Below are 12,314 nucleotides of genomic sequence, written 5' to 3'. Positions count from 1 at the left end.
ATTTTATGATGAACAGTCTGGCAGCATACGGTTAAAATGTTTGAAGTCCCCAATTCACGGCTGATTAAACAATTCTTTACATAAATAACACCCTAGAATCCTGCATATAAATTCAAAGCAGAGATGCAATTTACACTTTCATGTGGTGATCTGGATGGGAAAAAAGCCAAAAATGTCAATTCCTGTAGGCTTACTAGAAATATCACACTTAAATAGCACCTCTCCAACTTTAAAGACAAACCACTGAAACTCTTCGACACTATGAACACAGAGACTCCAGCAAGATTTATACCAAGTCTGCGTGGCCCCAGCGGGCACTCACGGAAATCCAAGGTCCAGACCAGTGAGTTCAGAACCCTAACGTGGCTGGCCCGACTTGAGGCTGCAGTTACATGCCAAGAATACAGAATTCGGGAAGGAGAAAACAAAGGCTGCCTGGCTCAGGCAGTCACAACAATTCTAGTTTGTTCCTTAGACTCAGGGTGCCTGGCTGCCTGGTGAAAAACCAGTAATATTTTACTAAGTGCCAACTGTTTCCACTGAGAAGAAACACTTGGGTATTACTCAAGTATATGGTCATTTTTTTCATTCTCAAAGTTGGAAATCTCTTTTGTTCTTGCTATATATAAAAATAACACAAGCTCATTGTAAAACCTGCATATAGAAACAAAACAAACAAACAAACAAAAACAACAAAAAATACAGAGGTAGCCACTGCTAGCAGTCTGGTGTATATTCATCTATATTAAAAAAATATATATATATGTGTATGAGCTTTTTAATTAAAAAATATACACGTGATCCTACTGTTGTTATCCTTCTGTCATTTCCCACTATATCTTGTGGGTATTTTTCCATGAAGGTTTACAAAGAGGCAGCCATATGCAAGGGACGCCACCCCATGGATACACCCCCTGATGCAACGCCCCCTTCCATTTAGACAGCTTCCAGTTTCACACCGCAGTGAACATCCTCCCCTATGTGTCTGTTTTTACATGCATAGTCAGAAGGTTTTTTCTTTAAGTATAAATTCCTAGAAGTAGATTTACTAAGTCAAAGGGCTGCATATGCCAATGCTTTCAATATATATAAAACAATTTGTTTTATAAAAAACTTGTACTAGTTTAAAATATGATGTTAGTAAATAAACTAAATGTAAGATCTGGCCACTCACCTGCAGCATTTGATATACCACATCGCCCTTTGGATAAAGTGAGAGCTATGCCTTGTATTCGGAATTCATAGTCTTCGGGGAGATATCTACATCGCTAAAGTCATTATTTTCTTTAGTTCAGTTATAATCAGGAAATATTCTTTTAACATGAAAAAAGATCAGAAGATCCCAAACCCACCTGGAACAGCTGTTTCGTTGGGCAACCTATCTACTTCCAAGATAAAATCATCCTTGAAGAAAAGATAGCCCACTATTGAGAACAGGTAAACCAGGATCAAAGCCAGAACCGCTGTCAAGATGATGGACCGTCCATTGCGGGTGACACTTTTAATGACATTAAGCAAAGTCTCTTCTCTGTACACTAAATCAAAGAGCTTTAAAAAACAAAAAGAAGATGATAGTATAATTTTAAGAAGTCCGTATATTAGATGTATATTAATATCCCACAACAAAAACTTGGTTTATAGAGGGGTCACCCTATTGGAAATTCAAAGGCATTATACTATAATCTTGACACCGAACATCTTGCCTCTCTTAGTGAAAACTGAGATGGTAGAAATAGGGAAAAATAAACATGGAAGAGGGAGGCAGGAAACAATAGCAATTTCAAGTAGCACACAGAGCCGTTTAGACGTCCCAAGAATAGAGAAAATACATGGTTGTGCCAATGAGTTTCAGAAAGGGAGAGGAAAGTGATGCGGGTCTTGGCATCCAGTGATTTAGGAAGCATTTACTGAGTTTCCATGGAGGGCCAGTCACCCTGGTCCTTGCCCTCTTGGAGCTGAGTGTCTAGTGGAAGGGAGACGTACTGTAAGCCAGTGTAAGTGGCAAGGACTCTGGACTTAGATATAGGTTCAAATCATAGCTTTACTAATGACTGCCACTATGATCTTGGGCTAGGGACTGTCCCCATCCCCTTGAGCCTCAGTGACCTCATTTGCAGACTGGAAGATGCAGTTATTGTGAAGAACAAACAGTGTGTACACAGTGCTGGGCATATGGGCATACGTGTACGCTGAGCAAATGCAATAAAAGGTAATCATCATTAATTTCCTGATGGAGAGACTGGCGCAAGGTCACAGAGCTAGTACATCCCAGGGACTTTGGTGGTAGTAACACACCAGAAAGCCTAAACCCTTACTGTCCTCCCCTAGCGGGAGGAAGACCCCTGCCGTTCACAGCGTGTTCACAGTCTAAGCTTGCCCTCTGCTAAGGGACCTGTTCTTTGCAAGAAGTTGGTTTCCGGAGAAATGCAGGATTCCTGCAGGTACACACAGGTATGCAGGATGATGCTGGTTTTCCAAGAGCTACGATCACAGATCACAGGTATTTGGTGGGGAATAGCGGGGTTGCTCTTGGACCTGGAGACTAGGCTTTAACATGGTCTCTGCGCTGACAAAAATCCTCTCCTGAAGGTTTGGTCTCCACCGTGGCTCTAGGCTGTGACCGCACAGTGAAGTGAGTCAGGGGAGAAGGGCCTGAATCCTGACTCTGCTTTGAATTTGTTGCAAGACGTTGATCAAGCCATCTAACCTCTTGGGACCTCGCTTTCCTCGTCTGTGAAATAAGTGGACTGCACTAGCTGATCTCCAAGTCCCTTCCAATTTAGAATTTTACATCCGAGGTTATTTTCAGGTCAATTAGCTTTTCTGCCTCCCTAACACCAATCTGTGTTCTGAGACTAGTTCTGGGAAGGGCCCTGGGTAAAGGAGGATACTTAAAAGGAAGCAGGAAAGAGGCATTTAGTGAACACAGGAGTACAAAAGGCTAAGTGTTGCTGTTAATGTCGGTTAAAGATTTTCCAGCAACTCAACATGAAGCGGCAAGTGAGAGCAACTGCAGGCAACAAACACATGGTACTTGTTTTCTGTGGTTAAAACCATGGAGATTATATAGCCCCCAAATCACTGAAATGACAAGCAATCTTTTTTTACTTATTTATAATTTCTGATTTTAAAACAATAAACGTGTATTATTTATAAAAAGGAAAAGCCTTCTCTAATTAGAAAATTAAACTTGTTCAACGGAGAAACCTGGAAAACACAGAAAAGCACAAAGGGAAAAATTCACTAATGATTCCATCATCTACAGACATCTACTCAACAAGTTACTTCCTTCTGGCCTTTAAAAAATGTATTATATACGTACATACTTTTACAAAAATATCAGATCATAATACTGGCATGTAGCCAGCCTCTTTCACTGAGCCATCATGAACGTTTCTCTGACAAAAATGATTACCTAGTATCTCACTGTATGGAAAATACAGTTAACATAGCCAATATCTTTATTTTTTTTTTAAAGTCACAAAATGCTTTCAATTACAAGTCATTATAAATAATGCTTTGATGAACACCGCTGTGCATGCCTCTATACATGCTTGTCTAGTTACTTCTTTTTGGCCAATTTCTGGAAATGGAATCTTTGGGTCAAATGTTCATTATGAAAGGAACATATTGCCTGTTGCCTTCCAGAAAGGTGGTGTGAGTTTACACTCACCACTAGTCAAGAATGATGCCCATCTCACCCCACTCTCACTAGTACTGGGCACAATCACGCTTTTAAACCTTTCTTAACGTGACCGGTAAAACACGGGATCATGCTGTTGTTTTAATTAGCGTGTCTCTGCTTAGCAGTTAAGGGTGAACATTTTTCCACGTTTACTGACCATCTGGATTAGTCTCCTTTTGTTAACTGCCTGCTTATGAACTTTGCACATTTCATCTCCGGGTGTTAATGTTTTTCTAAGGACACAACTTTAATGCAGGCTCGAGACCGGGTCCAGCCAGTCTTTGGGGGCGGGGGACAGCACTTTAATCAGGCCACCAGATCACCCTCCCTCCCTTCTGGCCTGCTGGCGTGGAGGGAGCTCCCCCAGCCCAGTAAGGCATGGGTTTTCCCGGCTGGAGGTCGCTCTCCTTTCACAGGCTGCCCAATTTCTCTCGGTTGCAGGCTTTCCTCGTTAGTGGAATTACCTGAGCAGTTTCAGTACTCTGTCTGTGGTTCTCGCCAGACGCATTCAATACTGCTTTTGACACCAAAAAGAGCACATCACTCAAAGCCACAGACAAGTCCAGGTACAGACGGCTTAGCAACCCCTCCCCCACCCCAGCACAGGGGAGACATCCAGCCACCGGCCAGTTTGATCCTGTTGTGTTCTTCGCAAACTGAACTGAGCTCAGGTGACACCATCAGAAGCTTGGAGTCACTCTTTCTGGGACAGCTTAGAGATTCGAAAGCACAGATGCAAACTGCAATGTGACATACCAGTTTCACTGACGCAGGGACTTTTTCACGTGCTCAGATGAAAGGCGGTTTAGACTTGGGAATCGACAGAACTGAGTGGTTCTCCTGCCTCTGCCACTGACTGACTGTGACTCTGGGCAGGTTACCCAACCTGGCCGAGCCTGGGTTTCCTCAGCTGCAACGTGAAGATCCCATCTGCCTCGGAGGTGGCAGTGAGAGAGTGCAGGGGCGGAGACACAGGGAGCACCCGATACAGGGCAGCAGCTACCGCCTTCCAGACGGTGAGGCCTGCGGGGGTAGGGGCCGTGCCCGCCTCACCGCTACAGCCCCTGCACCTGACACTGGCACCGGCTGGCACGGCAAAGCACCAAAAAAACACAAATAGACAGAAAAGGAAATGAAGCCAACTGGAGGTTGACGGCAGGAACCGTCACACTCTCTATCAGGGAGAGACAGCACTGTCGGAAAGGGACTCTCCTGTCTCTTGGGATGAGAGAGACCACCCACCGAAATGTGCCTCCCTGCCGAGGGACAACAGGAATTGTGCTGCCTCCCTGCCAAGGGACAACAGGAATTTGTGCAACGGGCAGACCTGGGTCTCCCCGACTCACAAACCGGTAACCTCACCCAGGGACATTACTACATGAGACAAAAAGGCTCCCAAACAGACACAGGGCTCTAAAGATTTCTGATGCAAAGTGACCAAAGCAGGCCACGTAATGGCAATCTGAGACCACAACCTGAGACCTCTTTGCCTAAAACCTCAAAATATGGCCAGGCCTATTTTAAGACCAGGGAAAGAATCCATTCTCTTTAGCCTGCCAACATTCGCCACTAACGAAATGAGCTAATGTTGGTGATCTGAATGGTGAATTCTTTATGGTGCTCTGACTGGGAAAAGGACTACAGGATGACAAAGACACTAATAGCCAGCAATCGTGTGGCAGTGCTATTCTAAGACCTTGACATGCATAGCTGCATATAATCTCTACAACAGCCCTATGAGAGAGATACGTTGTTCTCATTTTGTAGATGGGGAAACCGAGGCACAGAGCATTAAGTAACCAGCCCAGCAACCACATGGACAGCACCTCCCTGAAGAGCTTTCCATGCTCTCCTTTTCCAAGTCCATCACTCTTGCTAAGCCAACACTTAGGCCTTGATCTTTTTCATCCTGACAAACATTTTAGTATCTCTAGTCTCTCTACGGTGTTGCTTGCAGATAGGTCAGTTTTATGCTTCCCGTCATTTTAAGTAGGTACAAGGAAATGGTTTCTTATCTACAACTCTAGGGGTCTAGAGTCCCTCTAACTATGGGGGAGCAAGCAGTTTTTGTTTTTTTTTTTTAATCTATTAATATACTTTTAAAACTTGTTTGGGAATAAGGTTATGAAATGCCTAACTCATTTCGTAGAATGTCAAGATATTAAGCACTGGGCTCACGGTGGGACACAATAACTTCTGAAAAGGCCTCCTGGACCGATAAATCTATTGAGTTCATGATCGTGAATCTTGGGGCTTTGAAACTAGCTCCTACTCTTGGGGTCACTACGTGAGAAATGGATGCCATGAGGAGTGTTAGATGATAGTCTCAAAAGCATTCCCCTTGGTTAGTGCTGGCTGAGTCTACGGAGGAAAGAAAAACAAGGTGCATGTAGAAGTAACATCTCCTGAACGAGACCGTAGACGTCTGCCACTGCTGAGAAGGACGGTACGCAGGGTGGCTCTGCACCTCCTGGGTTCCTGCGAGCCGACCTGTTTCCTGTGACCTGTTTCCAGATGCCCCAAAGACTGTAGACAGCGGGGCTTCGACCTTGCTGGCCAGGCGTGCCAATCCGTTAAGAGGAAGGGTTTGTGGTGAGAGAGGACACAGAATGCTTTTCTAGGTTTCCATACGTAAAATATTTCGACACCAGGTACTCACCAGCAAACTGTAGAAGAATTCGTGGACAAAGAGCCCCATGGCACAGATCAGCAGGTACAACAAATGATAAAGGAACTCGACATCCAGAACCATGGCTCGGTAGCCCCTGGTGAACGTGCCACAGTTGCCCACAAAGCTCATTAGAAAGATGATTTTATTGCAGACCTGAGAACAATGACAGGACCAGTCAGACGGCTTGGATTGTACCAAACTCTTCATGAGAGCCGAGAGAGAGAGTCCCACACGAATGAACTTCAGTAACCATGCCCAGGCACAAGCTTCCTTTTGCACCAGTGCCCACCAAACCCTCCAAGAGCCATTTGGGGGCTCTAAGTCATTTCATTACTTTGCTTTTCAGGCATATCGCAAATTACATGGTAGTCAAATAACTATGTGCAACAGTAATCAAGTAGCATTTCTATATGGCAAAAACAAAATTAACACATACTGAGATTATGATTTTGAAAATGAGATATGAATCATTTCTAACATCCTTATATGAGTTAGTCAAACACAGAAGTCACCTCAATCCACGAACCCTGTGATCAGCATGATCAAAAGTGCTTTCTGAGTTTGTTACATTCTAGGCACTATAGGGTTACAATTTAATGAGAGGCAGCCAGTCTTCCATCGTTCCTAAGTTCACAGGGAAAATGAGACTTCTCTTGGCGGGGGTGGGGTGGGAGACAAAATGTAACGGACTTCAGGATGAGTTCTATCTCCCTGCCTTCTCTTCTGGAAATAACTTCTAATTTTCCTTTGGGGATCCACCTCTCTCCAAGCACCAGTCCTTGAGGCCTGGGTGGGGTTTCAACCTGGCCAAGTACAATATTGTATTTTCCTGGCTACAATGGCTGGTTCAGGGGTAGGCACAGCTCTTCCCTGGGATTGCAGCAAAAGACAATTTTGTTCTTTCCCACTGACCTTGCACCCAAAAGGCTGTAAGCTCTGGAGCTGCCCCACCACCAACCCTGAGAGCACTACCGGAAGAGGAACTCTGTCCTGAAAGCCCCTGTTTTCAGCAGTGCCTGAAGCTAGGCTCTTGATCTCTTGGTTAAAATGAACCAGTATATTTTCTCCTTTGCTTAGGCTAGCATGGAATAGGTTTTCTGACACCTGTAACTGAAGGAGTCCTAATTGATCGACTGTACAGTATAGTCCCCCCTTTGATAGAAACCCCATGCCTAGAAGTCCCTCTCTAGCAACATACTGACAGAAAGACTTGACTCAGGAGAAAGCTGGAGAGCAAGGTCTTCGGATGCACTTGGTGAAACCATCTTCTGCTACCCTAGCTCCCTTGGCCACAGGTGCTGGGGAAATTCTGCCAGTTAATCTGGTAGGCTGGTGTAAGTGAGCTTCTCGGCAATCAGATAAGCAAGGAAGCCAACACCCACAGAGAACTTCTGGCTTTCCCAGACGGGCTAAACATTCAATCTGCCAGTTTCTTCCCCCCAATATCGTAACCTTTGCTAGTGTAGGGTCTTTCATAGTGTAGGAAAGTATCATCGACTCCAGATGATCCGTGTTGATGGGGTTTTCGGGAGGGTGCAGAAGAGAAAATGATACTATGGTTGATGTTGCAGGACCTCCAATGTGCCCAGGCTCCTATGGTCTTAACTACAAGCCATCTGCTTCACCTGAATCCACTTTCCCCTGTAACTGCTGCCCCGGCTTCCTCTCTTGCTTCCCCAACAGAGAGCTCCCACTGATGGTTGCAGCCTGCTGCCTGCTCCCCAGCTACTCTGCCCGATTAGTCTTCCATCTGGCCCCCAGGCCCCCTACCCTCCACAGAAGCAGCTTGTGGGAAGCCTCCTGTGGATTCTGCAAGGGCACACCCAGCAGTCCTCCCCTGCCTGCCACGCTTCTCGCCGCTCTCCTGGCACTGGGCTTTCAGGGCCCACCCTGTCCTCCTACAGTTCTCAGATGTCCAGCATCCCTGCTCTGTCTCTGCCCGCAGCTACTTCTCCCTCTCTGACAAGCTCCACATGGGAGTTCCTCTCTTTTAGAATTTCCCTCTCCATAATTATTTATTATAGCTATTTTGGCTTTCCCCTGCCCAGCTCATGTTATTATAAATGGCAATTAATTGTCTCATTTGAGTCTTTCCCTCACACGATTTATATTAAAGAAGTGATGATGGTGGGATGATTAAAGACCAGAGGAAAAAAGCACTCAACAGCCCATAGAAGATAACCTCTGAAACACCGAGAGTTTCTTCCATTTAGTTCTGTAATTATTTTGTATTTCCTTCCTAAACAGCTTCCTCTTGCTGCAGGCGATACAGATACGTTCCCTCCCCACCCCGGTGTCTCTGTCATGCTGGCCTTGCACTTCCAGATGCCAGAGCCAACGCTGGCAGCATGTCTTACCACCTCAAGCCCACTATGCTGACAATTTAAATGTGCTTTCCCCCTGAAAACTTGATCTTTGCGTGACTTCACTTTAGGTGGCCGCATTAACTCTTCCCCCAGTCATCCGTGACTGAAAATCTGGAGTTGTGTTTGCTTCTTCCATCACCCGATCAAGACGGCGACACCTCCTCTGCCTGAAGAAGAGGCCGAGTACACGGCTCTCAGGTGAAGGCTCTGGCTCTGCGCCGGCCACGTGTTACTATCTCCTTCGCATCTGTGAGGTCTGTACCTTCCTTCTTCCTTCTACACCACGGCCACGACTCAGGCTTGTCACACGTGAGCCAAAGCACCGCTGCAGCCCCGGAACGGTCCACCCGCCCTAGCCCTCCCACTGGATCCGCACGACTCATCACTGCTGAATGAATCTTCTCAAGAATACTTTGTAGATACCATTTCTTGGCTCAAAAACACCCCAGGCACTTCCCACTGCTGGGAACAGTGTTTCCCAACATATATTCTATACGACACTGATTTTGAGTGATACTTAAAAAAAAAAAGTTGTGGGCCAATAAGTTCGGGCAACACAAAATACACTGTTTCCCTTTCTTGGAGATTCATAATCCATATGAGTATATTGAAGTCTCTGAGAAATCCTGCAGTAACCAAACCTTTGTGTTTCACCGAGCACGTCCCACACTGATTCGACCACGGGACCCTTTGCTCACGTACATTTATCAACTTGGAACACACTCTGGAAATGCTGACCTGCAGGATGAAGTCCAGTTGTTCTCTCCTGAAATTCAGTGCAACAGGTGACTTGTGCGGAATCTGTTCCCACCAATCACTATGTAACCACAAACGAGGTGAAACTCAACTCCTCATAGCCTCTTGATAACATCCCGGGCTTCCCCACTGCTCTGCTCTGGTCTACAGACACCGAACGCCCAGCTCCGTCCTGCTTCCTGGCCAGACCCTCCCCACCTTCAGACGCCACTTCCACCCTGGGCTTATCAGCTGGACGCGGTCTCTCCTCTAAAGGCCCTGCTGCCAGTGCCATTGGACACCCACTGTGGCACATTTACTGTTGTACCGAATTACTATTTTAACCTATTTTGCAATATCACTTCCATTTTTGTACAGAGACCTCAACTTCCTTAGATGCTCAGGGCAGAAACCTCTGGAAGGCATTTTTAGACCCCCCCAGCGCCTCACATGTCCAAATTTTCTCCTTCCCTTCACCAGGAAACCTCTCCAATTTGTGGTCTTGCATCAGCTGTCTCCATTTCCTAAGAATCCTCCTACAGATGCACTTGGCTTCCATCCTTGAACGGCAGTGGAATAGCATTTCCAAATGTCACCACCAACTTTTAAAGAACTGTCCTTGATTCTCCTCTTCCCTCTCTACCTGCTCCATCTCCTACCCTCTTACCTCCCCCCTCTTTTCCATGTGGCCCTCACCAGAAGTGGGTGCTGTGTTAATATTTCATCATTTGACTTATTGGCTAAAATCTCCTCTCCCAACAAACCTTCGACCAGATCGGCAAACCAACTTAAACCTCAACTGCCATCACTGTTCCTGCCCAACTCCCGAGGGGGATATTCCCTAAAAGTGAGACTCTCGGTGCCCGAAGGATGCACTCAGAGGCCCAGTGCACCACAAGAAGATCAAGAGGGAGGTGTCAGCCTGCCACTATCTCTTGCCTCTGCTATTTTAACAGTTGCCCCAAACAATGCTTTTCTGGACTGAAAGCACAGGCCAGCATCTGAGGGACTGGAACAGAAGGCATCTCTACTGGCCCGCAAACCAAACAGTGGCGAGGAAGACACGCATACTTACGTTGAAAGCTCCCAGAAGAAACAACGTGGGTTGTAACCCAACTGAAAATATCAATCGTAGAATTGTGGAGGCAATTAAGGCCCGGATGCCATGGGGCTTAGGGAGGGCGATGACGATGGCCAGAGAGATGAGCATGGCCGTCCACAGGAGTCCTGACCAGTGTGGCTCCAGTGTTCCTGCGAGGACAGAGCAGGGCTCTCACACATCGGTGCTTTCACTAAGAACAGACCACTGGTGACAACACCAAAACACGCTTAATTCCATTTTCTCCAATCACCTTTCTGGCCTTATCTGTCCCAACTCTCACCTCGGTTTCTCTGCCCCAGACATAACCAGTCAGAGCAGAGTTTTCTGACCTCTGAGCCTTTGTACATGTTTCTTCTGCCTGGGAAATTCTTCTTCATCTCCTATTCATCTTAGGTGCTAGCTTAGATATTACCTCTTCTAGCAAGTCTCCCCCGCTCCCTTCCCCCTCCCAAAACCATGCCAGGTGTTCCCTCCTTCTCCATGTTCCCCGCACCTTCTGGTCATCCCTGTAGAATACCATTTTCTATCGAATGGTCAGTTTACTTGTGTGTGTCTCTCTCACCAGACTCCACGTCCCCTGAGAGAAGTACCTGTGTTGCCCAGTAGGCACTCACCAAATGCTTGTTCGATAAATAAAACTCACACGTGTGTCACACTTCACTCTTAGGGAAGGTAAACTGGAAGCCTAAACTTGGTTTTCTATTAAAAGTATGCAAAGGAAAGCTGCAGGTCCCCTGAATCAGACTTCTTCAAGGGAAGGAGGAAGGCAACTTCCGTATCATGAGCAGCATCCTACAATTAGATTATCCTTGCAGTCAAAGAGCTTATACCAGTTTTTGTCATCTCTTGCTATTGCAAGTTCTATTTAGAGTGTCCCACGAGACGGCTCGGTTATATAACGTGAGCCAACATGGCTAAAAATATAGTTCTGTAAAACACTCATTAAAAAAAAAACAACCCTATTTCAAATGCTGTCACATTTTGAGTCTCCTTCAAATGTAAACAAGCAGCACTACATGATTAAGGCCACTTATATAAAGCAGTTTCACTTCTTCATAACTGCTGGGATTGCAGCACCATCGGGAAGAGACACCTTTGCAGGTCACAGCTCTGCCACGAGCGGCCGGCTGCCCCACTTCATTTAGTCCACGCCTGCCGAGATGCATTTTCCCTTTAAAAGCTTCCCCTAAGCCCAGCCACTTACCTCTTCCCCTTTGATCTCCTTCAAAAGGAAAAGCTGATTAGAAATGGGCACAAAGAGGCAGAAGCTTCTCAGAAACTCAAGAAGTGGATATGGAGACGTATTGCTTTTTGTGCACTTCACAGCCATTAGACATGCTATGAAGCCCTTTATGTTGGTTATCATTTGTTAATCCTCTTAGCCACCCTGTGAGGCTGGTACTATTATCTCCATTTTACTCTAAAGGAAACTGAGTCTTGAGTTTCATGTCTTGCCCAAAATGACAAAAGGAACAGCTGGAGTCTACCTGCCTCTGAAGTGGATGGTCTTTAACCACCATTAAAAAAAACAACCCATGCATTGTAAGTGTAAAATTTGGTGAATCTTGGCAGTTCATATAGTCGTGTAACCTCCACGTCTGACTGTCACCACAACCAAGATGCAAAACATTTTTGCCACCCTAACAAATTTCCTTGAGGCCAGGTGTGATAACTCATTCCTGTAATCCCAGCATTTTGGGAGGCTGAGGTGGGAGGATTATTTGAGGCCAGGAGTTTGAGACCAGCCTGAGCAAC

The 12,314-nt window shown here is 45.9% G+C and overlaps 1 protein-coding gene across 1 annotated transcript in view; it reads right to left on the bottom strand.

The window, feature by feature from the left end:
• The window catches only part of ITPR1 (inositol 1,4,5-trisphosphate receptor type 1), a 320,526-nt gene that overhangs the window by 33,636 nt on the left and 274,576 nt on the right, over positions 1–12,314 (bottom strand). Inside the window, exons 54-56 of the mRNA XM_069476048.1 lie at positions 10,533–10,708; positions 6,345–6,509; positions 1,353–1,548 (exon numbers count right to left, since the gene is read on the bottom strand). Coding sequence (XP_069332149.1) covers positions 1,353–1,548; positions 6,345–6,509; positions 10,533–10,708 — 537 coding nt within the window. The remainder of the gene's footprint in view (positions 1–1,352; positions 1,549–6,344; positions 6,510–10,532; positions 10,709–12,314) is intronic.

Source organism: Eulemur rufifrons, chromosome 7, assembly GCF_041146395.1.
Source record: "Eulemur rufifrons isolate Redbay chromosome 7, OSU_ERuf_1, whole genome shotgun sequence".
NCBI classification, from domain to species: domain Eukaryota; kingdom Metazoa; phylum Chordata; class Mammalia; order Primates; family Lemuridae; genus Eulemur; species Eulemur rufifrons.
Note: the sequence above shows the minus strand (reverse complement) of the source record. Positions and strands in the feature narration are given on the sequence as shown.